General features: G+C 44.7%; 1 protein-coding gene across 2 annotated transcripts in view; it reads right to left on the reverse strand.

Moving 5' to 3' along the window:
- Window positions 1-20782: 20782 nt before the first annotated feature.
- ODAD4 (outer dynein arm docking complex subunit 4) overlaps window positions 20783-27190 on the reverse strand; it is a 31925-nt gene continuing 25517 nt past the window's right edge. For both annotated transcript variants that reach the window (XM_073572371.1, XM_073572372.1), the window contains exons 7-12: window positions 26723-26927; window positions 26493-26579; window positions 26175-26371; window positions 23622-23722; window positions 22959-23034; window positions 20783-22035 (exon numbers count right to left, since the gene is read on the reverse strand). In XM_073572371.1, the coding sequence (XP_073428472.1) occupies window positions 22025-22035; window positions 22959-23034; window positions 23622-23722; window positions 26175-26371; window positions 26493-26579; window positions 26723-26927 (677 nt within the window). In that variant the 3' untranslated portion in view covers window positions 20783-22024. The remainder of the gene's footprint in view (window positions 22036-22958; window positions 23035-23621; window positions 23723-26174; window positions 26372-26492; window positions 26580-26722; window positions 26928-27190) is intronic.

Here is a 27190-nt window from a genome sequence, read left to right on the forward strand (position 1 = left end):
AAGCTGGCAATTCATATGCGGCTATACAGTAAAATCACACTGACATGTTATAATATAAAAGATGGAATGTATATATATATATATATATATATATATATATATATATATATATATATATATATATATATATATATATAATACATATACAAAAAGAATACAGCAGCACATGGCAGCTAGCATCCAGCAGCTAAATAGAGAAAAATAAAAAACAACCTGCACCTCCTAATGTGAACACGTGCAAGCTGCAAAAACTGCACAATATAGACAAAAAGAAAACAGCAGCACATGTGCATTTATCTAGGCCATGTGAAAACACAGAAACACATTAAAACCACTCAATTTGGATAATAATCTTCAAATATTTTTTTCAAAATTTTTTTTTAAAACTTACAGTAAGATGAAAATGAAGGTTCTTAGTGCACAAATTGGCCAATTCATGTAAGCCCATCAACCACGGCAAGGTGACCTCCCCCTGATGGGTCCCTGCTCTACCGTACATAAGCCACTTCTGGGCCACCAGCCTACAATTTTGGACAAACATGTCACTACCGGGCTAAGCCTACAATTTATGGGCAGGTAGAGCTGATTGCGGCCACCTGCAAGGCCAATGGGAGGGGTGCAAGATCAGACTGGAAGCAGCTAGCATCCAGAAACTAAATAGAAAAAAAAAAATGACCAGCACCTCCTAATGTGAACACGTGCAAGCTGCAAAAACTGCACAATATAGACAAAAAGAGCTGGCAATTCATATGCAGCTATACAGTAAAATCACACTGACATGTTATAATATAAAAGATAGAATACATGTGTATATGTATATATATATATATATATATATTGTGGTGTAGTGACCACTGTGTCCACTAGGGGGTGCTGTGTGGGTGGTCCAGGACAGGCGTTTAAGCATTTCCAGTGTCCTGATAGGAGTAGGATGCTGATTGATCGTAATGTATCTCAAGGTGGGTGGCCTTGAGATGAAGACTTGTGTATGTGTTGATCAGCAGTGGTACTGCTGAGGTTCCGTGTCAATGTCTTAGGGAAGTCTTCAGGTAACTGGAGAGACGGACGGCCAGCTACCTACAAATCCACCCAGGGGTGTGTCTGAAAACGCTGGTAGTAAAAGACTATGTGAGTGTGAAGGACCTGTGATGAGGTCATAGCCATGTGACCCAGTGGGCGTGGCTATGGACCATATAACGTGGCCAGGGTAGGTCACATGAGTGAATGCTGGGACCCGGTTGGTTCGTATGAAAGGTCTCGTCTGGGCTGACGTGAGACTGACTGAAGGAAGATGGGTCTGCCTTCCTGTACACGTGAGACGTGTGTGTGAGTTCCCTGGAGGGAATGAATGTCTGAGAAGCATCCATAAGGTAAACCCGGACAGGGGCTATAACTCTGAGGCTAGAGAGCCTGTGTACTGGACATTGCACAACCTGTGTGACCACAGGATAAGCAGAGTGAAGCTCTGTCATGGACGCTATGCTGTTTATATGAACTTTCTGTTGCTGTTCCTGGTTTATGATGCCTAATAAACCACATGGACTGTTGGAGTTATGTTAAGAAACCTGTGCCAGGTGTGATTTATTGGCTGCCAAGCGAGTGTCCCCAACTTTGAATGACAGCGCTACCTTACAATTGGTGGAGAATGCTATGGGCAGTGTTGTAGCCTTGTTGCTAGGAGCAATGGAAGAGGACTGCAATATTCAGTTGCTAAGGGCAATGGTTTCCAAAAGCACATGTGCAGTGCTGGCAACGCTGAGCCAGGAGGGCTGATGGTCTTGAAAGCCGTGTGATATACTGACCGGGGTCAGTGGAAAAGACTTATAGGACACCTCTGCTGTAGAGGGGTCCGAGAACCTGTGAGGCCGGCAGGTGACGGTCATGAAAACCGTGTGATGTGCTGACCGGGGTCAGAGAAAGAGACTGTGGATTGTGATAGGGTGCCTCTGTGGATATGAGGTACCAGAGAACCTGTGTGGCCGACACAGGTAACAGACAGGTGTTCGTGTTGTACTGACCTGGGTCAGTGAGAAAGACTGTGTACCTGGAGGGTTCAGTGTGCAGAGGTCCTGGAGGGTCAGTGTTGGGAGGTTCTGGGAGAAGAATCGGATCCCTGGAGCATATGTGACCTTGGACCTGGTGAGGCGTGAGTGTTGGGCAGTCTCAGGCGGAGACGGAATGTTAGGAATCTGAGTTCTGCCATACCTATGCAGAAACCCAGGTCATCACATTTATCTCCAGAGGCTGTCCTTTGTGCCAGCTTCTGCGCATGCTCACAGGACGAGCTCCTATTGGAGTTCGGGAGTCAGGTGCTCAGGTCCTGCTCTGAATCCTATTGGCTCCTATTGGAGTTCTGGAGATTTCCGGCAGGTCCCTTACGCTATAAAAAGCGCGCATGACTGTTCCGCCATGCGCTAGTATAGTCATACTTGCTGCTGTATGTTTGTTGATGGATGCATGGACTAGTGAATGACTCATTTGAAACCCCCATTCGTTGGTTATTACGAATGTGTGAGAGTTTGAGTTAGAGCCAGTACTAGTGCCAGTGCCAGCGCGCCTTTGCTCCAGCGCTCAGCAGCTAGCGTCAGCTTGTGCCTGCTTGACAGCGGCGTTTCTTTAGCGGCTTAGTTATCGCCGCGCTGCAGTTGCAGCACTAGGTGCATTCACATGTGCAACGCCCTATTTTCCAGACGTCCACGGTAGGTCTAGACGGAGTTGGTGCCATCAGCTAGGGCCACTCCTGTGACCAGATACCGCGTCTGTGTCGCTAAGCTCCTGTGACATTTAAACAGACTCAGCATTATTGCACATGTGTATATGCTTGCAGCTCTGTGAGTGTAACAGAGCTTGCTCCAGCGTTATCTGTTCATGAGCTTATCCTTACAGCTCTGTGAGTGCAACAGAGCTTGCTCAGTGCGCCTGGGTGAAGTCTGAACCCTGTGCACTCTACCGCCAGATACCTTCTGCCACCACCTAGCAGCGGTCATACCATCTACCGCACGGTGGACCCTGAGCGGTGAACGCACTTTATTTATAATTTTATTTAGTGCGTTCCACCACTCCTAACATTATACTAGCGCCAGGGTCTGGCTAGTGATGGCAGAACAGCAGCTGCTCCTGCAGTGCATTAAGTAGCTTGGCGACCGGGTGGCCGCTCTTGAGAAGTCTCTCTCTGCTGCTCAAGCCACTGATGCTGCTGTCCAGGTTTTAACCGATGCGGTAGCGCGTCTGTCCGTGTCCACCCTTGCGCCGACAGTTACCCGCCTCCCGTTGCCCGATAAGTTTTCCGGCGATGGCACCTCCTGCAGGGGTTTTATCAGCCAGTGCTCAATCCATCTGGAGCTGCTGGCTGAACAATTCCCTTCGGAACGGGCCAAGGTGGCATTTATTATATCCCTACTGTCGGGCAAGGCTCTGGAATGGGCTACGCCTTTGTGGGAGCGTGGCGATCCCGATATTCGGACCGCAGCTCACATGCTTATCGCTATCAAGCAGGTGTTCCTCGGGTCACGCACGACATCTCTCTACAACTACTCGCACTCACTCAGGGATCCCTCTCGGTGAGCCAGTATGCCGTACGTTTTTGGACACTGGCGTCCGAGTTGGAGTGGTCTGATAGGGCCCTCATCCCTGTATTTTGGAGGGGATTAGCGGAGCATGTCAAGAATGCTCTCTCTACAAGAGAGATCCCTACTAGCCTGGAGGAGTTAATATCGATCTCCTCACGCATTGACCTCCGTTTTTCTGAGCGCGGTTTGGAGTGTGCCCACTCCAAACGGAGAGGTACTCCGGCTCCCGAATTTTTTCTGCCTCTGGAATTGCCTAAACCAGAGGTTCTACCCCCAGAGCCCATTGCGGTGTCTCGTGCCACGTTTAATACACCTTCGGCTCAGGAGTCCGTTTGCGGTTGTCACCGTTTATACGCTGCTTCCCAGGAAGACAGCGCCCCGCAATGCTCGGAATCCGTGCCGGACGATGAGACCTTTGTCCCTCCTCATCTCCGGCCTAAGATTCTCGCGTGGGCACATGCGTCCAATGTGCACAACCATCGTGGATATATGCAAACCACGAAGCTGTTGGCTGGTGCGTATTGGTGGCCACACAGGGCTCGGGACGTTAAGAGGTACATTCAGGCATGCACCTCATGTGCTCAGCATAGCCTTCCTAGGCAGAGTGTGGCGACGACCGTCGACAGATGGCGGTGTCCCACTGTCACTCCCGCTCCTGCCATCTCCCAGGTGTCCCTTCTGAGACCTGCAAAACAGAAGCCGCGGAGACACCATCACGTGTTTCTCAACGCAAGCAATGACCAGCCAGGTCTTTGCCCGGGAAGGAACAACCACGGGAAGGGCAGTCTCCAATGAAGGAAACCACCTATGCCAAAACTTGGTATCCATCCACATACAGCTGTTTCGGGGTATTGCCCCTCATCAGTGTGGAGTAGGAAACTGGCTGGTAGGAGCAATGCCTAGTACTCCACACTGATGAGGGGCAATACCCCGAAACAGCTGTATGTGGATCGATACCATGTTTTGGCATAGGTGGTTTCCTTCATTGGAGACTGCCCTTCCCGTGGTTGTTCCTTCCCGGGCAAAGACCTGGCTGGTCATTGCTTGCGTTGAGAAACACGTGATGGTGTCTCCGCGGCTTCTGTTTTGCATGTTTTACATATTTCCCATAAGGGATGGGGGCAGTGCTCTAGAATCACTGCGTTGAGAAACACGTGATGGTGTCTCCGCAGTGTCGGATGTTGATCTCCATGAGTTCATTCATCCTCCTTTTCATAGTCTTTTTAATAGGCATTGCTCCTACCAGCCAGTTTCCTACTCCACACTGATGAGGGGCAATACCCCGAAACAGCTGTATGTGGATGGATACCATGTTTTGGCATAGGTGGTTTCCTTCATTGGAGACTGCCCTTCCCGTGGTTGTTCCTTCCCGGGCAAAGACCTGGCTGGTCATTGCTTGCGTTGAGAAACACGTGATGGTGTCTCCGCGGCTTCTGTTTTGCATGTTTTACATATTTCCCATAAGGGATGGGGGCAGTGCTCTAGAATCACTGCGTTGAGAAACACGTGATGGTGTCTCCGCAGTGTCGGATGTTGATCTCCATGAGTTCATTCATCCTCCTTTTCATAGCCTTCTGAGACCTGGTGATCTTGCCTCCACCGATGCTTTCCACGTGTCCCGGGTTATCGTGCCACCTACCAGGACACCAGCCTCGCCTTCGGACGAGTCTAAGACCTATGCCACTGTGGGGCACAGGCTTGTGGGTCGGAAGGCTCAGGGGGGGGGGCCTTAGGAGGGGGGGTAATGTTAGGAATCTGAGTTCTGACATACCTATGCAGAAGCCAAGGTCCTCACATTTATCTCCAGAGGCTAAGTCCTTTGTGCCAGCTTCTGAGCATGCTCACAGGACGAGCTCCTATTGGAGTTTGGGAGTCAGGTGCTCAGGTCCTGCTCTGAATCCTATTGGCTCCTATTGGAGTTCTGGAGATTTCCGGCAGGTCCCGTACGCTATAAAAAGCGCGCATGGCTGTTCCGCCATGCGCTAGTATAGTCATACTTGCTGCTGTATGTTTGTTGATGGATGCATGGACTGGTGAATGACTCATAGAATCATAGAATCATAGAATCGTAGAGTTGGATGGGACCTCCTGGGCCATCTGGTCCAACCCCCTGCTCAAAGCAGGATTCGCTAAATCATCCCAGTTAGATGTCTGTCCAGCCTCTGTTTGAAGACTTCCATTGAAGGAGAACTCACCACTTCTCGTGGCAGCCTGTTCCACTCATTGATCACTCTAACTGTCAAAAAGTTTTTTCTAATATCTAATCTGTGTCTCCTCCCATTCAGTTTCATCCCATTGTTTCTAGTCTTTCCTTGTGCAAATGAGAATAAAGTTGATCCTTCTACAATGTGACAGCCCTTTAGATATTTGTAGACAGCTATTAAGTCTCCTCTCAGTCTTCTCTTTTGCAAACTAAACATTCCCAAATCCTGCAACCTTTCCTCATAAGACAGGGTTTGCAGACCGGTCACCATTCTGGTCGCTCTTTTCTGAACTTGCTCCAGTTTGTTGATGTCTTTTTTAAAATGTGGTGCCCAAAATTGGACACAATATTCCAGATGAGGTCTGACCAAAGAGGAGTAGAGGGAAATAATTACTTCACGTGATCTAGACTGTATGCTTCTGTTAATACATCCTAGAACTGCATTTGCCTTTTTTGCTGCTGCATCACACTGTTGACTCATATTCAGTCTGTGATCTATTAGTATACCCAAGTCTTTTTCACATGTGCTGTCACTTAGCCCTATTCCTCCCATTCTATATATGCTTTTTTCATTTTTATTGCCCAGATGTAGTACTTTGCATTTCTCCCTGTTAAAAACCATTCTGTTAGTTGCTGCCCACTTCTCCAGTTTATTTAAATCTTTTTGAATCCTCTCTCTCTCTTCTCTAGTATTAGCTATGCCTCCTAGCTTTGTGTCATCAGCAAATTTAATCAGTTTACCCTCAATTCCTTCATCTAAATCGTTGATAAAGATGTTGAATAATACAGGGCCCAGGACAGAGCCCTGTGGTACCCCACTTGAGACATTCTTCCAACTGGATGTGCAGCCATTTACGACCACTCTTTGGGTCCGATCACTAAGCCAGTTATGAATCCACCTAACAGTTGCCTTGTCCATTCCATACTTAGTCATTTTTTCAATAAGGATTGTATGAGAGACTTTGTCAAATGCTTTGCTGAAGTCAAGATATACTATATCTACAGCATTTCCTTGATCCACCCAATCAGTAATACCATCATAGAAGGAAATTAAATTAGTCTGACATGACTTATTAGTTACAAACCCATGCTGACTCTGTTTAATCACTTCATTCTTATCCAGGTATTGACATACATGTTGTTTAATAATTTGTTCAAAGATCTTTCCTGGTATAGAAGTCAGACTCACCGGCCTATAGTTGCCTGGGTCCACCTTCTTCCCCTTTTTGAAGATAGGAACAACATTTGCTCTTCTCCAGTCTTCTGGCACTTCTCCTGTTCTCCAAGAATTTTCAAAGATTATGGAGAGGGGTTCAAAAATTTCTTCTGCTATCTCCTTCAGTACTCTGGGGTGTAATTCATCTGGACCTGGAGACTTGAATACATTTAGGTTAGCTAAGTGTTTCCTCACTATCTTTCTGTTTATAGATATCCTGGATTCTTCTATTCCCTTAATAGGACAGTGAATAACAGTTGATGTTACATTTCCTTTCTGAGAGAAAACAGATGCAAAATAGGAATTTAGAAGTTCAGCCTTCTCAACATCCTGTCTTACCATTTCATCATTTTCATCCTGTAAAAATCCTATAGAATCTTTGACTTTTCTTTTACTTTTGACATATCCCCCAAATCCTTTATTATTGCTTTTGACATCTCTTGCAAGCCTCAATTCATTTTCAGCTTTAGATAATCTGATTTGTGCCCTGCAGGTTCTGCAGACAGCATTATATTCTTCTTTAGATATGCCTCCTTCTTTCCATTTTATAAACATTTTTTTCTTCCTTTTTAGCATGTGCTTAAGTTCTGTGTTCATCCATCCTGGTTTCCTTAAATGCTTCCTATTCTTCCCTCTTTTCGGAATTGTTAACAACTGTGCTTTGAGAATTTCATTTTTCAAGATTTCCCATCCTTTCTGGACATTTTTGTCTTTAAGGATATCCAGCCATTGGATCCCTCCAATTCTCTTTCTGAATCCCTTAAAATCTGCCTTTCTGAAATCTAACCTTAACGTCTGAGTCTTCACAGGTCTTCCGCCTCTAGTTATCCAAAATTCTAAAATAGCATGGTCGCTACCTCCTAGGGTCCCGGCCACTTTTACCTCCTCAACCATTTCCTCCCTGTTTATAAGGATTAGATCCAAGGTAGCAGTTCCCCTTGTTTTCTCCCTTACCTTTTGGAAGATAAAGTTGTCAGCAAGAGAGGATAAGAATTTCCTTGACCTGTTAGTTTTGCCTGAGAGAGATTCCCAACAAATGACTCATTTGAAACCCCCATTCCTTGGTTATTACGAATGTGTGAGAGTTTGAGTTAGAGCCAGTACTAGCGCCAGTGCGCCTTTGCTCCAGCGCTCAGCAGCTAGCGTCAGCTTGCGCCTGCTTGACAGCGGCGTTTCTTCAGCGGCTTAGTTATCGCCGCGCTGCAGTTGCAGCACTAGGTGCGTTCACACGTGCAACGCCCTATTTTCCAGACGTCCACGGTAGGTCTAGACGGAGTTGGTGCCGTCAGCTAGGGCCACTCCTGTGACCAGATACCGCGTCTGTGTCGCTGAGCTCCTGTGACATTTAAACAGACTCAGCGTTATTGCACATGTGTATATGCTTGCAGCTCTGTGAGTGTAACAGAGCTTGCTCCAGCGTTATCTGTTCATGTGCTTATCCTTACAGCTCTGTGAGTGCAACAGAGCTTGCTCAGTGCACCTGGGTGAAGTATGAACCCTGTGCACTCTACCGCCAGATACCTTCTGCCACCATCTAGTAGCGGTCTTACCATCTACCGCACGGTGGACCCTGAGCGGTGAACGCACTTTATTTATAATTTTATTTAGTGCATTCCACCACTCCTATCAAGGATGTCCTGAATAGCACCCGCTGAGCTCCTGGACCTGTTGAGGCCGGTGTATTGGGAAACCTCGGGAGGAGGGTCGGCTCTCTGAATAGCACCCGGTGCGCCCTGTGTGTTGGACGGTCTCAGGAGAGGAGACAGATGTCCTGAAGAGCACAAAGACAGGACACGTGAGGTTTGTGTTGCATGTGTTTTTTTTTTTATTTTCTTTTCCCTTTCAAGTCAGCCTACGGTGGCTCAGTGGGGGGGTCAAGAAGGTGACAAGCTGCTTGCTGTAACTCGGCGATGTTACGAAGGTGACAAGCGGCTTCCTTTAACTTGGTGGGGTTACGAAGGTGAGACCAGCAGCTGTGTGTGAGCGGCAGCCGGAGGTTTTGGAGATCGGTGACAGCAGGAGCTGTGGTGGTGCCAGCAAGGACTTGTGTTGTATCATAAAAGAGACATAAACTGTGTTGTGTGAACTGTGGTCTAAGGAGACCTGTAGAGAGGACATGGGGAAATCTCAAAAGGGGGCGGTGACCCAAACCGGGGTGGTAACCCAAAAAGGGGTGGAGTCCCAAAGGGGGGCGGTGACCCAAATTGGGGTGGTAGCCCAAAAACAGGTGGAGTCCAAGAGGGGGCGGTGACCCAAATTGGGGTGGTAACCCAAAAAGGGGTGGAGTCCCGGGGGGGCGGCGACCCAAATCGGGGTGGTTCAGGAAATGGCAGCACTGGTTGCCTCAGTGGGTATGTCTGGGAACCGCAGTGTGTGTGTATGACTTTTAAAGAATCGGGGACAGTCTTTCTGGATAATGACGGGCCGCAGGTGTGTACCGTGATGTTGCACCGAGAAGGAGTCTCTGGATGGTTGGACTCAAAGAGTCAAGTGACTCTGACAGGAACTCCTCTCGTTTTCTCTCTGACCGAGAAAAACATCAGGATTTGCTGTAAACACGGGGTCACGGTGGACTATGCAGTAGACAGAGTAATGTTTGAGTGGACCAAAGGTGGTGAGTGCCAAGGGGGCGGGGTACCACGTGACTTAGTGTATGCCTTGAAGAGGGGCCGGGACTTTGTTTTGTTTGATGACGTATGGTCGGACGATGGAGACGTTTCGACTGTGGGGCCAGCAGACACTGAGACAGTGACGCCTCCTAAAGTGGACAGGTCAGAGGTAGAACTGACCGGAAGAAGAGGTACATCTGCCCAACTTACGGACCTAACGTCTCATGACATGACGGATGGTGACCTGACTGCTGAGAGAACTGGGGTAAAAACACGGGTAGACAGTAACGGGATTGACCCAGTGGTACCCTTTGACAATATAATTAAAGAGGTAGTGGTGCGACACGTGCTGGCCAAAAGAGAACAAGATCATGAGATACAGTGGAAGAACATCTCGAACGAGAAAGGGTCCTGAGACAAATGGCCGAGCACAGGGTTGAAGAGCTAGAGAAAGAAGTCTCTGAGCTCAAAGGTCACCTGTCAACGTGGCAAAGTGTGAACAAGACCCTTAGGGAAGAGATGGAAGAACTCAGAAGAGTAGTAAAAGGTCTTCTGCGGGAGAAGAGCTTGGACAAAGATTTACAGCGGCCGGACCCGACTGATAATAAGACGGAACTGCCAGTGCCCATCTTGGCAAAGGGTCGTGAAGAGATAAAATCTCGTGAAGTTGGTGAGCAAAGAGCTGAAGAAGACAGTCAACCGGTTGGGTCAACTGGAGTAAGGGAAGTGTCCGTGGTAAAGCCATAGCTTTCTGTCCAGGAAGAGAGCAAGACCACGACCTTCAAATCTGTGATCGAGGTACCCGAAGATGTGCAAGAAGCCTGTGCTGAGGAAGGAGTGCATGGGTCTTTCTAAGAGGCGGTCAAGGCGTGTAAGGGTGCACTGGGCACCTGCGACTCGGCAGTTGGTGATAATATCAGCCAGGGAAGATACAGCAAACTGGGTAGCTGTCCTGAAAGAGATACATTTGCAATGTCTCCACGCCAAACAGTTGATCAGGTGGAGTAATATGAAAGCTGCTTGACGCCTAGAGTTAGTAAGGTAGGCTATGGATCGGCTGGGTTTGCGGAAAGATGTGATTCCGGTACCCAAAGGTCTGATTGTGAGAATCATTGGAAGACTCGGGAAGGTAATGCAAGACGTTGTAAATATCTCCGGTGTGGTGAGGATCCCTCCTGCTGATGAAGACCAGGTATCCAGTAAAGAGGCCATGGTGCCCATCATGGTGGTTGGCTCCGTGGAAAGCCTGAGAAACTTTCGGATGCTCTTGGAGTATCGAGTGGGGTACCTGCAAGAGATTGAGCAGTTGAGACTGGACCGTCTGCGGATCAATAAAGAGGTATGGAACACCAGGTGGCAGCCGCCTGCAACCCAAGATGTAAGGACCCGAAGGGTTCCTCCAAGTAGTAACATGGCAGATGGCCGAAGAATGTCAGCAAGTGGCAGTGCGACGGGTGATACAAGGCTGAGAGACCTTAGGCCCTGTGAGACAAAACAGTGTCTGATGACGCAGACAGACTATGACTAGAGGGCTAAAGATCAGGGCCGATATTCTGACCGCTGGGGGTGGGGGAAGCCTAATGTAGAGATGAGGCTGGATGACAGACGGAGACAGTTCTCTCGACCTGTGGGGCAAGGTGTAATGAGTGCCCGGTCTCGAGATCCCGGGGTAATGTTGTGTGTTCAACCCCACAAGTTTGAACAGAGGGGGGAGGTATGTGGTGGAGTGACCACTGTGTCCGCTAGGGGGTGCTGTGTGGGTAGTCCAGGACAGGCATATAAGCATTTCCAGTGTCCTGATAGGAGTAGGATGCTGAATGATCGTAATGTATCTCAAGGTGGGTGGCCTTGAGACGAAGACTTGTGTATGTGTTGATCAGCAGTGATGCTGCTGAGGTTCCTTGTCAATGTCTTAGGGAAGTCTTCAGGTAACTGGAGAGATGGGCGGAACCAGCTACCTACAAATCCACCCAGGGGTGTGTCTGAAAACGCTGGTAGTAAAAGACTATGTGAGTGTGACGGACCTGCGATGAGGTCCTAGCCACGTGACCCGGTGGGCGTGGCTACGGACCATATAAGGTGGCCAGGGTAGGTCACATGAGTGAAAGCTGGGACCCGGTTGGTCCGTATGAAAGGTCTCATCTGGGCTGACGACTGACTGAAGGAAGATGGGTCTGCCTTCCTGTACATGTGAGACGTGTGCGCGAGAGTTCCCTGGAGGGAATGAATGTCTGCACTGAGAAGCAGCCATGAGGTAAACCCGGACAGGGGCTATAACTCTGAGGCTAGAGAGCCTGTGTACTGGACATTGCACAACCTGTGTGAGCACAGGATAAGCAGAGTGAAGGTCTGTCATGGACGCTATGCTGTTTATATGAACTTTCTGTTGCTGTTTCTGGTTTATGATGCCTAATAAACTGCATGGGCTGTTGGAGTTATGTTAAGAAACCTGTGCCAGATGTGATTTATTGGCTGCAAAGCGAGTGTCCCCAACCTTGAATGACAGCGCTACCTTACAATATATAGCACAAAATTTAAAAAACAAAAAAAATAGAAATAAGGTTCGGATGCAGGCCCTCCAGGTACATACCAAACCTCCAAATAGTCCATCAAAAAAGAAGGCAGCACACCATGTTGGTTTTCAATAAAGTGTTTTTTTAATAGCCCATATGGCTATGTGCCCATGCAGCAACGTTTCGGTTCAATAAGTGTGAACCTTTCTCAAGCATGCTATTAGCATGTTATTGGCCCCAACTAAAAAAATCTGCCCCCAGCCATCCCAGAAAAGGCACATCTGTAAGATGCACCAATTCCGGCACTTACCCTCTCTTCTTCTCATTGCCCTGTAGCCGTTGGCATATGGGGTAATAAGGGGTTAATTTCACCTTGCTATTGTAAGGTGACATTAAGCCTGGTTAATAATGGAGAGGTGTCAATAAGACACCTATCTATTACTAATCCACTAGTCTGAAAGGGTTAAAACACACACACACACACACACACACACACATGTGGGTTAAGAGCTGGCTCAGGGATAGGAAACAAAGGATGGTAATTAATGGGGCACACTCAGACTGGGTCACATTTAGCAGTGGGGTACCACAGGGGTCAGTATTGGGCCCACTTCTTCTTTTTAACATATTTATTAATGACCTTGCAGGGGGTATAGAGAGTAGAATTTCAATATTTGCAGATGACACTAAACTCTGCAGGGTAATCAATACAGAGGAGGACAATTTTATATTACAGGAGGATTTATGTAAACTGGAAGCTTGGGCTGATAAATGGCAAATGAGCTTTAATGGGGATAAATGTAAGGTCATGTACTTGGGTATAACAAACAAGATGTATAATTATGTGCTTAATTGAAAAACACTGGGCAAAACTGTCACTGAAAAAGACCTGGGTGTATGGGTTGACGACAAACTCAGATTTAGTGGCCAGTGTCAGGCAGCTGCTGCAAAGGCAAATAAAACAATGGGATGCATTAAAAGAGGCATAGATGCTCCTGAGGAGAACATAATTTTACCTCTATATAAGTCACTAGTGCGACCACACTTAGAATACTGTGCACAGTTCTGGTCTCCGGTGTATAAGAAAGACATAGCTGAACTGGGGCAGGTGCAGAGAAGAGCAACCAAGGTTATTAGAGAACTGGGGGTCTGCAAAACCAAGACAGGTTATTACACTTGGGGTTATTTAGTTTGGAAAATCGAAGGCTTAGGGGTGATCTTATTACAATGTATAAACATATGCGGGGACAGTACAATGACCTTTCTTATGATCATTTTACTCTAAAGGTACTGTCACACTAAGTGATATCGCTAGCAATATCGCTATAACTTGTGACGTTATAGCGATATTGCTAGCGATATCGCTGTGTCTGATACTTACCAACGACCCGCTCCCCCGCTGGTTATCGCTGATCGCGCGAGAACGTCCTGGACTGTTTCTCGTCGTCAGCTTCCTGTGGAGAGACGAGCGACGAGCGTGGAGCCGGGCGGGAGGACGTCAGGATTGCCTAGTGTGACACGTAAGTAGTGACCCCCGTCCCCAGCGAAGTCGCTGGTGAGATCTGCCTGTGTGGCAGCTCACTAGCGACCACTTAGCGATGTACCAGCGATCCTGACCGCGTCATATCGCTGGTCGGGATCGCTGGTACATCGCTAAGTGTGACAGTACCTTTAGACCTGTGAGGGGGACAAGGGGGCATCCTCTACATCTGGAGGAAAGAAGGTTTAATCATAATCACAGATGCGGATTCTTTACTGTAAGAGCAATGAGACTATGGAACTCTCTGCCATGTGATGTTGTAATGAGTGATTCCCTACTAAAATTTAAGAAGGGACTGGATGCCTTTCTTGAAAAGTATAATGTTACAGGGTATATACACTAGTTTCCTTGATATTGCGTTGATCCAGGGAGCTAGTCTGATTGCCGTATGTGGAGTCGGGACGGAATTTTTTTCCCCAATGTGAAGCTTACTGCATGGGTTTTTTTTGCCTTCGTCTGGATCAACATGTTAGGGCAAGTTAGGATAGGATATGGGTTGAACTAGATGGACTTAAAGTCTTCCTTCAACCTTAATAACTATGTTACTATGTTACATTAAGAATAAAGAGTTTTAATGAAATAAACACGTTTTTTCCATCTTTAGTTAACTCCCAATCCAATCGAAGTCATCGTTCTCCTGTAATGAATCCAAAATAAAAAAAAAGCAATATCCCATACTTGTCCGCCGTACAGTCATGTCCCACGCTGCAATCCATCTTAAGGGGATAAATAGTTTACAACCGGGAGTGGTGCTAATGCATCCAGCCCGGCTGTAAACCACACAGGAATGAAGGAAAAGCTGCCTGCACAGCCTCCCCGCCTGACTGGAGATGAACTGATTAGCGTGGGAAAGTTTCTGAACATTTTCCCACACTGTCAGTTCACCGCGGGTCAGGCGGGGAGTCAACGCAGCCTCAGTAACATCAGCGGTAGACGCTGCGGTGCTTCTGGGCCGGAACCATTGGGACTGCCACTACTGTTGCAGGGGGACAGAGAACCTGACAGACCTGTGACCCCTGCTGCCAAGAGCGGGTCTGCTATAAAAGGGGCTGGGCACGGGAACCCTGGACTTTTGGCGGGAGGACAGGAGGTGCGGCAGGTGGTTTGCTCCCTCCCTGCGGGTGATCCAACAGACGGCAGACTACGCTTGAGTGTTTATTTCCCAGCTTCCATCAACAGCGCCAGTGACTGCTTACCGCTGTAGGACGCCGACCCTACGCAACCGCAGGCAGGAAACGCTGACCGTACTGCGCAACACTTGACCGCTGACAGCATAGGGTGCACAGTGTTATGAATGAGTCACCGTAGGAGGCAAAAACAGAAATACTAGCTAAGTCCAGAAAACCAGAGAAGTTGGCAGCTATCGGATTGCAGACCCCTGAACCTATCAACAACTAGCAGTAGCCGTGGGGGGTTCCTACGGTGCCCTAGACCCCTCGATCACAGCCGGAGAACTAAATAGCCTAAAGACAGAAAGGGAAATCTAAACTGCCCCAGAGCAGACCCCAAAGCAATAGGCAGCCCCCAACATATAATGACGGTGAAGCAAGATGAAAAAACACTCACAAAGATAGAAAGATAGGCAGAGCAAATGATGGGGCCCAAGCTAACTAAATAGGAAAGGATAGAAAAGCTGCTGTCTGCAATCCGCCAAAACCCTATCAAAACAAGAGCCAACAGACTGATAATGAAAAAAGCCCTGAATACGCTAGGCTTCAAAAAGACTATATCAGTACTCAGGTATTTTCTGAAGACAGAGCAAAAAGGAATTTAGCTCACCCCAGCAGGGAATGGCAGAAATCCAGAAAAACAAGGCAAAAACAAAACCAAAACACAAATGCAAAAAGCAGAGCAGAAAACTTAGCTTTTGAGGAGCAGGAATCAGACTGGTCTCCTAGCATCCCTCTGAGAAATCACCAGCAAGGCAGAAGGGCGTCGGCTGCCTTATATCCAGTCAGCAATTCCAGTCACCCAGTCATCATCATCCTGCTCAGGTGCTTGGTAATCAGCCTCACTACATTCCTTCACCTGAAGAGGGAGTTCATGAGACCTCAATGTGAAGGGGAAAATTAACTCACAACAGCACAGCCCCCTTCAGAGACTTCAACTCTACAGCCGCGGCTGCGGCCTTGAGACCGGATCCCTCCTCCTCATTAGCTGGAACATTATACTGTACTTTCACATATCTGCCCACGTAATACTTCTGTGCATCTTGTATATATCAACTCCCTGCGTGGAGAAATCGTTGTCATCTTTTTCTCTTGTTATATAAAAACACCCATTAACACTTGCTCTGCCTCCTGCTCGTCACTGCATCCTACGCACCTGCTAGTAACCTACATATACACACACATATGTGTGTGTGTGTTTTGAAGATTATTTTGTTTTTAAACGATGTGTAGTTTTTTTTTACAACGCTATTTTAACGAGCTTTTACATATAGAGAACTGCTCTATGTAAAACCTCATGTTAAAATCACATTGCATACGCATGTCATACAGATGTTCCGAGAAAAAAATCGCACGAAAATCGCATTACACTCTTATAGCACTCGTCCGTTCTTTCGGTCGGAAATCAGACTGTTTTTTTTTCTCGTAAATGGGTATGAGCCCTAACTGAAAAGATGGTAACACATTGCAAGCTTTCAAGATTACTCAGGTCTCTTCATCAGGCGAAGACTAATACATCTGAAGAATCACATATTTATTCACATAACAGCACAGAAATAACGCAATAAATAGCACAAGTGACATGAAGCAGAATTGTCATTATGGGAGAGGGATAAACAAATATTGGAAAAGTTCATAGATAAGGAGTCTGGATGCTTTATTGTCCTCTGATTGGGGTCTGGTACAGTGTTGTGATGCCCCATGGTCTGAAGAGCAAATTCCTTAATTAACGTAAAAAGACACAAATCCATGTGACACATTCATTCCTTTACTGAGTGTGTCAAAAGGTTGTCATAAGTTTATACTCCCAGACCCTCCTGTATCTCTGTGTTTTGAAGTTATCTTTCATTTTTTTTCATTTTAAACATCTTTTTATTGGTTTAACAAAGAGAAATAACATTACATGTGACTGATATGATCAAGCATTATTAGTTTCTTACATTTCCAGTTTGATCTTACTAATCATATATTCACATCTCATATATTACTGCTTGATACTTGTTGCTATGCAGTAAACCAGGTAGTATCCGTCTAAGTTTTATTGCTTAAACTCATGAGTCACAGACAAAATCTTTGACGTAGGTCCCTGGAAAAGATGTACACATCAGTCGTAACAAAATAAAAACTTTTAACTGAGTAGAAAGAATAAAAGTTAGATAGAGAAGTAGAGTGGATAGAAGGGGGAGTAATTAAGGGTGGGATGGAGTAGGAATTCCAGTAGGAATCCTGAGGGTGGGCTGGAGTAGAAATTCTATGTGAAGTTACCTTTCAATACCAGGAATTTCATGTCCATGGTGCTGTGATCAGGCATACAAAAATGTTTGGTCACAGGTAGAGCCAATCTTTTTTCTCTTATTGTGTGACGATGAGAATTCATCCTTGTTCTAAGCTTTTTCCCTGTCTCCCCCACATACAGACCCCCAGTTGGACATTTAGTACAAATAATTAACTACACATTAGATGTGATGCAGCTGAAAGTACCTGGGATCTTGTAGTCCTGATGTGAGTCGGGGATCTTTATCTTGTCCGTGGTCATTATAAATGGACAGGTTTTACATTTTTTCTGGATTTCATGTGGTGCAGGAATGAATGTGTCACATGGATTTATGTCTTCATACATCAATTGATGAATTTGCTCTTCAGATCTTCTGTGCTGTTTTGTGCATAAATATGTGATTCTTCAGATGTTGTATTAGTCAATGCCTGATGAAGAGACCTGAGTAGACTCAAAAGCTTGCGATGTGTTACCATCTTTTCAGTTAGCCATTAAAAGGTATCAACCACTGAGGACTCTCAATTCTAAATATTTTTCTATCTACTGGCTAATATGGTACAAAGATATATATCTTTCCTGTATGACCAGAAAGAAATTTATAGTTTTGGGAATTTTTATTCACTCAATAGGATACACAATAAATATATATGTGACATTTACCAATTGGTCCTATAATATATCTCAAGAACTGAGACTAGATGTGCCCCTCTATCAGTGGAGAGGCGGTTGGAATACTCATTCATTTGTATGGGAAGTCCGCCACCTCTCCATTGAAAGCAGTGCGCGTTGGTTCCTTGTTGTCAAAACAGACGCAGGTCCTATTGGCATCTACTAATCTAGCACCCTGTGGATATACCATAAATGGAAGATAAGGGAGTACCCCTTTAAGGTAATAAACCACAAAGATGTTTAGGTTACTAGTGACACACATACTTAAAGGACTGATCGAAAGTCCAAACTCATTTTCCTCCTAAATCCCTATCTATTTAGGGCCATAATCTAAACTATTTTCTATATACTTGAATTAAAAAATCCCTATCCAATTGCCCTAGGAAGGCTGTATTGGTCTTGTGGCAAGAATATTTGGAGTGAAACTAGAACCAGACTCCAGAAGATGTGTACTGGGTCTTTTGGGGAAAAATATAGATGTAGACTCTCTAATAACAAATTATCAACTACCTGCCTATTTTGTCCAGAGCCGGCTCAGAGCGGTAACTAACTGCTCCTGCTGGTGATTCTGCTTCTCTACGCCATCAGAGCAGCTCTCCCTCTTCAGGACTGCTTTGTTGATGGAAAGTCACTGCCAATGTCATGCTGATTGATGATGCTGACACTTATGCAGAGGGCAGCCGGCGGTCAATCAGCATAACATCGGCAATTACGCGCCATCAACATAGCATCTACTCTGTCGACGTGACATCAGCAGAAGCAGCAAAATTGCTGGCAAGAGCAGTCAATGACCACTCTGTGTCAGCGGAGATCAGTGCCAGGCACAACAGGTAGTTATCAACTATATGCCTGTTAGTTCTTAAGCCCCCTTAAAAAAAAATAATATAGTCCTGGATAACCCTTTTAAGTTTCCTTTGGGGATACACTGAAGTTCCACTTTGCTCATAATAAACATGTTTCCAGAACAAGAAAATAGATTATTTAAGTTAGGTAACTTATACTTTCCATCATTATATACCCGATATGCATGTGTTTTCTGTATACAGAGAATGTGCAGACAAAAAGCTCAGTATATGATATGCCAACAGACATCCTAACCATACAGCTCTGAGGGATCTTAGCTAGGAGTGTGCTAACATTATAAATCTTACAGTCTTTATCAAAAGAATTAAACGGGCAGGTTCACAATTCTCTGATCTCGCTATTGCTGCCAGTTGCCCTTTGTTCCTGTGTAAATGTCCAAGTTGTTCTGCCTGCATCTTTTACTTATGACATTGTAGGAAGGGATTAATAGCTCACATCATAAAATGCTTTATACATATACACACACGGTGGTGTGAAAATGTGTTCCCCGTCCCAATTTCCTATTCTTTTGTTTGTCACACTTAAATGCTACAGATGAACCAACATATTTAAATATTAGACAAAGATAACACAAGTAAACACAAAATGCAGTTTTTACATGAAGGTCTTTATTATTAAGGAAAAAAAAATCAAACCTACAGAGCCCTATGTGAAAAAGTGATTGCCCTGTAAACCTAATAACTGGTTGGCAACAACTGCAATCAAGCATTTCTAATAACTGGCAATGGTCGCTGTGCTCCTGGGGTAATTTTGGTTGGCCAGCCACTCCTGGGCAGGTCTACCACTGTTCCATGTTTTCGCCATTTGTGAATAATGGCTCTCACTGTGGTTATCTGGCTTCCCTAAGTTATAGAAATGGCTTTATAATCTTTTCCATACTGATAGATCTCAATTACGTTGTTTCTCAGTTGTTCCAGAATTTCTTTGGATTGCGGCATGATGTCTAGTTTTTGAGGAATCAACTTCACTTTGTCAGGCAGGTCCTATTTAAGCTATTTCTTGATTAAGAACAGGCGTGGCAGTAATCAGGCCTGGATGTGGCTAGGGAATTTGAACTTCTCTTCCCAAAGATGTGATAAACCACATAATATTTAAATTTGTTTGGTGATCTGAAACATTTAAGTGTGACAAACATGCAAAAGAACAGGAAATCACAAAGGGGCCAAACACTTTTTCAAACCACTGTATAATATATAAGATTCCCATCCATCCTTTGACTCTGAAACATGGATGTGTGAATCTGGTCAAGGCTGCAGCTATGTATGACAGGGGAAGTAATAAGTCCTCTCTTTGACTGACTGAGCACAAATGATTTTTTCAGCCAGTCTCATTTGTATGTTTGCAGTCAGTCGAAAAGATTTATTTCTCCTCCTGTCACAGTGGTTCTTTGGCAAGTCACCAATAAGTGTATTTAGAATAACCCTTGTCTATAAGTTGAGACAAGTCTTGTTAGTTATGTTTCTTCAGACCGCAGGATGTCCTGATACGTGACTAGAAGAGGTTGACGTTTAAATCACGTGACGAGGGCCATTTTATTACATTGTTGGTCATTTTATTACATTCTTGGAAAACCCCTTTAACAAAGGATCAGTAAAGGATCAGTGTCATTTTGATATATGTTAATACATCAGTTGTTAATTATAACTTCAATAAAAATATATTGATTCATAACAATGGATCAGTGAAAAGAGGACCAAACACTGAATTAAAAAGTATGTCTTCCAGTTTTCATCTCTGTCAAACTGATTGCCATAACCTTTGATGGCCAAGTATGATCTGCAAAACGGATAAGAATAGGACATGCTCAAAATCTCACAGATGGGACACATGGATCCTTTTTTAAAATCGAGTGTGTGAATAGCTCAATTAAACATTAAGGGTCAGTGTACTGTCTTAGAAAAATGGACAGCACGCGGATGTGTGAATGTAGTCTAATGCTTATTTCTTAATTTTAGAAACATTCCCTGCCATTTGCTCACTTTTAAAAACAAATTTTGTGGTTGCATATATTTCTCCAACTTTTTTGCTGCAGCCATTATGTTTCTTGTCTGGTTGCTTAATACAACAGTTACAAGTAATGTTAAACCCCACTTATAAATTATCCACATACAGAATTATAAATGTAGGGAAGTGACAAATGCGCAGATATACGAACTGAGGTGGAAATGTTTTATTGCTGTTTTATTTCCATTAATTAAATACTGTATAAAATCGAGTATAAGCCGAGTTTTTCAGCACATTTTTTTGTGCTGAAAACGTCCCCCTCGGCTTATACTTGAGTGAGGGTCCAGAACATGGAGGGGAGCGGCAACTGCCGGGCACAGAGGCAGGAGCCGGCTGCTGCAGCTAACTCCTGTGCCCACTGCTAAAGAGAAATGAATATTCATTGCGCTGGCAGTGAATATTCATTGCTCTGTATTAGCGCACACAGTGTCAGCCACAGCCTCTAGCTTCCTGCAGCGGCTGGGCGATCACGTGTGCCCACTACTTAAGAAGAATGAATATTCACCTCTCTCCACTCCCATGGGAGTGGAGAGAGGTGAATATTCATTTCTCTTAAGTAACGGGCACATGTGACCGCCCGGCGGCTGCGGCTGGCACTGTGCGCGCTACTCAATACCAATGAATACTCACTGCCTTCCACACACATAGTCCCGGCGTGGGGCGAGGCGAATATTCCGACAGCTGTACTCTTCTTGTAAGCAGCGCATGATGCCCCTGTCAAGCACTGCTTACAAGCATAAAGCAGCTGCTGGCGCCAGAAAAAGACGAAGCGAGGGAGCCCAGGAAGGTAAGCATAATGTTTTTGTTTATGCCATGCATACCAAGATGGGGATGGGGGCCAATAATTCAAGGATAGGGATGAGTGGGCCATGCAGACCAGGAGAGTGATGAGGAGCCATGCATACAAGGATAGAGATGAGGGGGCAGTGCATACCAGGACAGGGATGAGAAGCCATGCATACCAGGGTGGGGCCAATCATACAAGGCTAGGGATGAAGAGCCATGCATACCAGGATAGGGATGAGGCGCCTTGCATACAAGGATAGGGATGAAGAGCCATGCGTACAAGGATAGGAATGAAGAGCCATGCATACAAGGATATGGATGAGGAGCCATGCAGACCACGATAGGTATGAGGAGCCATGCAGACCAGGATAGGGATGAGGAGACAATGAATACCCGGCTTATACTCGAGTCAATAAGTTTTCCCAGTTTTTTGTAGTAAAATTAGGTTCCTCAGCTTATACTGAGGTATAAGGTATCAAGTATATATGGTAAGTAGCAACATGTTCTGCAAGTAAAATGTAACTAATTGTACTCTGTACATTTCAGGTTAAATTTGCTCTTAGTGGATGAATCGAGTCCTAGGGGAATATGTCAGGTTTCTTCCTCTTCATTCCTCCCCTGGAAAAAAAAAAATGAATGCAGTTATTGTGTACTATGGTAAAGTGATAACCCAAAAGGCCTGTTTCACACTTCCGTTTTTTGACGTCAGTCAAAATCCGCCAATTTTCGAAAAAAACAGATCCACCAAAAAAGGGGCGGATCTGTTTTTTTCCCCCATAGACTTACATTAGTGGCGGATCTTGACTGATGGTCGTCTGTCCCACCCGTTTTTTGACGGATCTGTCAAACTTTTAGCGTCTCCCGGGCGGATGAGACCGACTGCAAAAATTCTCTCTCTCGGTCCGGTGGCATCCATTTGTGGCACAATGGAAACGGATCCGTTTTTTCACAACCTGGCGGATTTTGACTGACGTCAAATAACTGAAATGTGAAACAGGCCTTAGAAACATTGATACATCGGTGATTATGATAAATCTGTCATGTCAGTTTGCACGGTCTGAGCGTATTGATAAATCTGCTTCATTATGTTCTTTGATTTTCTGGCTCACACGTTTGTCAAAACATACTATCAGTTTTGTTTAGAGCGCTCTCCTAATCTTTTTGTTTTTTTTCTAACTGTAATTTTAGCAAATTTTTTTTTTTTTTGTTAAGTTTAAAAAATAACGTAAACACAATACAATCACAGGATATGGAAAAAGAACATCAGTGTGTATAAAATATATTGAATCTTAACTACAGAGCTTAAGACCCCTTAGTGGCTCCAATGGTAGCATTATAGGCTTAATTAGCCCTTATAGAAGAGCTGACCAAGAAGCCAGGATAAGACATTCTCTAACCATAACACCTATACAAAATCTCCAATCTTATAAATGATGAACAAAAGGCAAAGGATTCACACACAATGAGGTAAAGGAAGGAGATGGATCAATATGCCTGGGCCTAGAAATCTTAAATATAACACTCTTTTTCTGATCACCTACCAGGTGGACCATCTTCCCTCTCTCCCTCTTCTGATTTATTCTCCCCAGTAGTTCCCCTTTTTGCATTTTCAAGAGCCTTAAACAAAAGTACAAAAATATTGAATTTATTATATTTCTGCAGTAATTCACATTATGCTTAACACAGTGCATAGGCAGAAAGCTGTCATCCAATGGTGGGGGAATAGCCAGAGCTTGTGAATATCGAGGACTGCATAGCGAAGCTCATCACTGAGGACAAGAAGAGCAGCAGCAGATAAAACTACATCAAGAAGCCCAGTATGTGACCCTGCATTAGAATCAGGGTCTCTTTCTCAGACTAAGTTAGTAACCTGGTGACATTTATCATCAATTAGGGTGTAATAGGCTACAGGGCAGGGTGTCTTCATTGAACTCCGAAGCTCTGCTAGTCTCACTTGATCCAGTTAGAAACAGATGGGACAATACAATAGAAGATTACATCACAAAGTCTGAAAAAAAGACATGAAGGATGAGGACCGGGTCACCAGACTACAGCCCTACAAGCTACTGGCCGTGCCCTGGCTGCTCAGATTGACTTTACCCTTTTAGGCTTATTAGGCTATGAAGCTGGCTTCAATTAATCCCCCTGAGGAGTGAAGAGGAACATGAGGGCTACACTGGACCATAGGGGTTAAGTATACTCACAGTAATGATGGCCTGCTCTGCATCCTTATTGTCTGCCGCTCTTGCTTTCTCTAAGGCTTTCTCGAAGTTGATCACAGCAGACTGATACTCCTTTAATTTAGCTAAAAGAACATAAAAGAAGACTTGTGATCACAGAAGGTCAATATGTCAACTCGGACCAGTCTCACGAACCACGGCCACGACTAATGTTTCAGGGTTTTCTGGTTATGGAACCATTCGGTAAAGTAACATCAATGTTTCCTATGGTCGCGTGACTCCGTTACAATGAATTGATGACTCTCTACAGTTAATCAATGCCTTCATAAATATTTCTCTCTACCCTATTTGTTTCACAGAGAAAATGATCTTGAATTGGTTTTATGCCATTGGTGAGTATTATAATGAATGGTAACATTACCGTGAGGGAGAACAGGATCAGGGGGACCCCGGGGAAGCCATCCCTTCCGCCCCTCTAGGATATCGTTTTGCTGTAAGAGGACATGTGAATAAGATTCAATGGCCTAAAATCTGTACACACTGGGGATCAGAAAACCTGGCCCTGTGGCAATCACTGCAGCTTAAAGGGAACCTGTCAGCAGGATTGGGCGCAGTAACCTACAGTTTTTCGACACTCAGGTCTTAATCGTAACATTACAATTGAAACCTGTGTGTCGAAACGCGTCAGCATTCATCTTCCTCTTATATCATGAACTGTTAATGAATTTAAAATAAAAATCTGATATTTTAGGAACTCATCAGCTTTTGTCAAATTTCGAAGACGTCTTTATGGACCTTGCTTTGTGTCCTGGGACAGAGTCATGATGGAACAGAAAAGGGCCTTCTCCAATCTGGACCCACAAAGCTGGAAGTATAAAATTGTCCAACATGTTTTGGTATGCTGAAGCATCAGGATTTCCCTTCACTAAAACTAAGGGACCTAGGCCTGAATAATCAAGACCATAGTATTATCCGTCTTCCACCAAATGTTATTGCTGGCACAATGCAATCAGACAGGTTCTCCCAGAATTCATCTAATCCAGACTCGGCCATCAGACTGCCAGATAGAGAAGTGCAATTCATCATTCCACAGTCTGATGGCCTCGCTTTATACCACTACATGTGACACTTGGCATTGAGCTTGGTGATGTAAGGCTTGCATCTAGCTGCTTTGCTCTTATAAACCCACTTCATGATGCCCCCGGTGCACAGCTTTCGGTAATGCCAGAGGCTGTTTCTAGCTCTACTGTTATTGAGTCAGCAAACAGTGGTAAACCTTTGTGCACAATGTGCCCCCAACACTCGGTGACGCCGCCCTCTGATCTGAGCTGATTTAGTTCTTAAATGCTTTGACGTTTCAATAACATCACTCACAATATGGAATATTCATTACTGAAGAAATCTCATGAACTGACTTGTTCCAATGGTGACTTATTACAGGACCACGCTGGTGTCAGTGAGCTCTTCAGAGCAACCCATTCATTTCCGAATAATAGTAAAGGCAGACGGCATGGCGAAGGGCTGGATTTTGTACACCTTTGGCAATGGGATGGCATAAAAAACCCCAAATTCAATCATTAAGAGGGGTGAACCAATAATTTTGCCCTTATAGTGTATTTCACAGCACCGCACAAAGATTGAGCCAATAGGGCTCACAATCTAATTTTTCACACACACTACTGTAGGTTCAGTTTCAATTGAAACCAAATATCTTCTAAGATTCAATAACAGGACCCAAAACACTGCGAACCAAAGAACCACTGTGCTTTTTGGCAGTGTAAAACAGAGAAGGGGTTGTTCCCATCAATCCATTCCTAACCCTCAGGAGTTGCTGTTTCCAGCTAAGCAGTTTGTGGCCATTAGACCTCCTGTGCCTAATGAAAAATGTTACCCTTTACAGTATATGGTAACGTTTTTGCTTTTTCTTTTTGCAATAATAATGTGTACTAATAAATATTCCTTTTTAAAATAATAACTGTAATTTCCTATAATCTTTCAGAATATCCAGTCTTGGGAGTGGACATGAGAAATGCCACTATTTCACGCCAAAATTTGTACTTCATTTTTTCTACTCTTTCCCCTCTGCAAGCTCCATCTCTGAACTGATGGGAGGACAGAAGCTGCAATAATGCCTCATATACACAATACATTGAAAGGTATTCCTGCTCTTTATTCCTTATTTAGCACACAGACAAACAACAGGAACATGGAGGAAATAACACCTCAGTACTGTGCAGTGTAGCTATGAATCCAGCTCTGGGGTGAGATAAACAGCTTGTTAGAAAACAGTCTTCTTCTGCTTGTTTTCTCGCTCTGCTCGTCTATACTCCTCGCCTCTATATAAAATATAACCTAACACCTTTCTGCGTCTTGGAAGGTGAGCTGTGGTTTTAGAGTACATAGTGAACTCAGGAGGCTGGGAAGAGGGCAAGAAGTGTCTCAAGAAGTAAAATTCTCAGAGCCGATGTATGGCAAAGTCACCTATAATATTGATTTATGCAAACTTTTCTGAAAGTACAGTTCCATTTGAAGAAATAAATGATTCTTTTTTGCGTTCTTACATATTAGATGATTTACCTTGGGCTTGTGCGACTAGGACACACGCATTGAGCTGCCACTCGACATCCTCAGCCTCATCGGCTTCATGTTGAGATCTCACACCATAGTCTCTAGCTTCTTCCAACAATTCAAGCTCCAGATAGCATCTTCCGATTTCATGGAAGAGCCAAGTCTTTTCTAAGCTTGAAGCTGCCATAGGAATCTTCTCCTCCCACCTTTAGTTAAAAAGAAAAAGAAGGGGGTAATATTACAAAAAATGTCCTGAATCTGGAGCTATCTATTGAGACAGTTGGGTCTGTAGTCTTCCATTTAAAGCTCTATAAAGAAGACACTTACACTTTTACAGCATCTTTAAACTTTCCAATCCGTGCATAGACCCGTCCTATATTGTCCAGTGCTCGGGATTTAGCTTCTGGTAAATTGCTGAAAAACAACTTTGAATCTATTTCATGACTTTATGACCAGAGTTGTAAGATACTATTGAACTAATACAATGGATATAGCTTACAGCGGCAGAATACTTTGTGGTAGACGTGATCAGTATCAAAAAGAGTTAGCCAACAAACCTTTCATGTGCGATTTTGAGGTCCTTCTGGTGACTCTGCAGAGCCTCTTCCATCTGCCCCATATCCATAAGGGCATTGCCAATGCAGCTGTGCAGGTTACCTATCAATTCCTGTTTATTTGGGGTGTCATCTTTCCAAGTAAGGATGTTGTTCAACACTTTGCGGGCTTTCTTGTAGCTCTCTTCAGCATTTCCATTGGAGAATACTACAATGATTGAGCAATACGTTAGTAGTGGTAATTTGCAAAAATGTAAAAAAAAAATCCAACATGGTCAGATTTATTGTAATTAATCCACCTTGAAATTTGGAATAAATGAAAACTAGGATTTTCTTAATGAGTTTGTCTCGGATACCGGTGACAGCTGAGGGCCTACTAACGGACCAAGTCACCACCTACCAAGTACCCCTATGAAGCCCAGTGTCACGCCGCTGCCGCCTGTCAGGTCGGGGTCAGCGTCACCGATCTCA

This window comes from Dendrobates tinctorius, unplaced genomic scaffold (assembly GCF_039654945.1).
Source record: "Dendrobates tinctorius isolate UK_male_01 unplaced genomic scaffold, ASM3965494v1 ptg000032l, whole genome shotgun sequence".
Taxonomy (NCBI): domain Eukaryota; kingdom Metazoa; phylum Chordata; class Amphibia; order Anura; family Dendrobatidae; genus Dendrobates; species Dendrobates tinctorius.